Raw genomic sequence first — 1,344 nt, forward strand, 5'->3', positions numbered from 1 at the left:
ACCGGTCGAGCTTGTCCCAGTCGTCCTGATAAACAGTCCAAAAAGCGGACATCCACGTCGACAGCGTCTCCCTAGGAATGAGGCCCTTGGAAGGTCTCATAAGAATTACCACGTTCAGGGCAAACTCCCGCTGTATCGTAGGGCCGTCAGCCAGCCAGAAACCTGCGTGAAGAACGCTCTCGTCTCCCCACTGCAAATGAACACCTTCCAAAGCTTGAGGCACTCAGCCAAGCTCAGTTCACCTTTGCCTCGCAGCCACCGGTCTACCATTTTGAAGGACTCCAGCCTGACGTCTTGCTCTACGTCCACGAGCTTACGGGCCATTGCGGCGAATCGGACTTCCTCAGCAATTTGGGCTTCTGCCTCTGCCATCCTGCTGCAATTGTCGAATATCTCGGAGCGCTGGTTGGTTGGGGATCTGAGGGTTGGTGCCCAGAGGCAACACAACGGCCTCTTCGCGGCCAGAGGGGGCGCGGATTTAGAGTTCTGCAAATTCCTAAATCAGTGTGTGTGTGTGTGTGTGTGATGCTATTGTCTTCGGGGTGATCGCCTGCTGAGTGGTTGAATCTGGTGATTCGGAGTACTTAAACCGCAATTATGGACACGAAAGCGTCCCCCATCGTCATTGCTGAGCATGTCGTACGATTCCTCGGCCGAGCCCATCTCGTACAAGACCCGACCCTTTTGAGTATGCTTAACGTGGACAACCGGCTACCTGTCGAGGCCGTGTTGAGCCACCCAGCCTTCTGTCGCCTGGGAAGCTCCTCCAAAGAGTTGCTGGACGCAGCCAAGCTGGTCGATCCAAGACTGGTGGAGGTCGACTGCGAAAATTTCACGCTGATTCCGAAAATGGAGGGACTGCGGAACGTTCTGATTATTCGAGAGCTGGCTGTTAGCTTGGATGCGTTGCGGACCACAATGTTGAGCGCGCCGTGCCTGAAGGAGCAGCAGAGACGAGAAGACCAGCAAGAGCCGATGTGCGCTCCTTGGTGAGTGATGAGCGTTGTTGTCATGCAGGCTGGCCAGTCGTCCTCACTGGCAGCAGCTCCTGACGCTGTGGCTTGATGGCGATCTCTGTTACGCCGAGTTTAGCACTGAGGGCGCCGCGCTTGAGGTCGCCCTGTACCTTAAGTCTTTGGAAGGCACGCCTTTCAAGGTGGCAGTGAAGTCCGCGTCGGCTTACGCGCCGCAGCCCGCCAGAGCGCTCTCCGGTCTGCACCTGCGACTGGCTCCCCGTGCGGACGAGGGAGCCTCACCTGACGATTGCCTACCTCCCATGTATTTTTACGAAACCGCCCCCGACGGTTCTGTGCACTGTCACGCCAACCCCCGGGGCGACTCCAC

At 57.2% G+C, this 1,344-nt stretch overlaps 2 protein-coding genes across 4 annotated transcripts; one reads left to right on the forward strand and one right to left on the reverse strand.

The window, feature by feature from the left end:
* Positions 1-372, reverse strand: KVP17_004580 (uncharacterized protein; the record flags this gene model as incomplete). 2 transcript variants are annotated; one of them, XM_068522882.1, is made up of 2 exons in its annotated part: positions 1-162; positions 192-372. In XM_068522882.1, coding segments are annotated over 2 exons (343 nt in total), but the record flags the coding sequence as incomplete, so codon positions are not given. The 2 variants fall into 2 exon arrangements, with proteins under 2 accessions (XP_068371262.1, XP_068371263.1); XM_068522883.1 differs by having other exon boundaries at positions 115-372.
* Positions 373-597: 225 nt separating this feature from the next.
* KVP17_004579 (uncharacterized protein) lies at positions 598-1,344 on the forward strand (the record flags this gene model as incomplete). 2 transcript variants are annotated; one of them, XM_068522881.1, is made up of 2 exons in its annotated part: positions 598-989; positions 1,018-1,344. In XM_068522881.1, coding segments are annotated over 2 exons (719 nt in total), but the record flags the coding sequence as incomplete, so codon positions are not given. The 2 variants fall into 2 exon arrangements, with proteins under 2 accessions (XP_068371261.1, XP_068371260.1); XM_068522880.1 differs by lacking the exon at positions 1,018-1,344 and having other exon boundaries at positions 598-993.

The sequence above is a fragment of a genome (genome assembly GCF_019968985.1).
Source record: "MAG: Porospora cf. gigantea B chromosome Unknown PgB_NODE_8843_length_1344_cov_93.4872, whole genome shotgun sequence".
In the NCBI taxonomy this organism is placed as follows: Eukaryota; Apicomplexa; class Conoidasida; order Eugregarinorida; family Porosporidae; genus Porospora; species Porospora cf. gigantea B.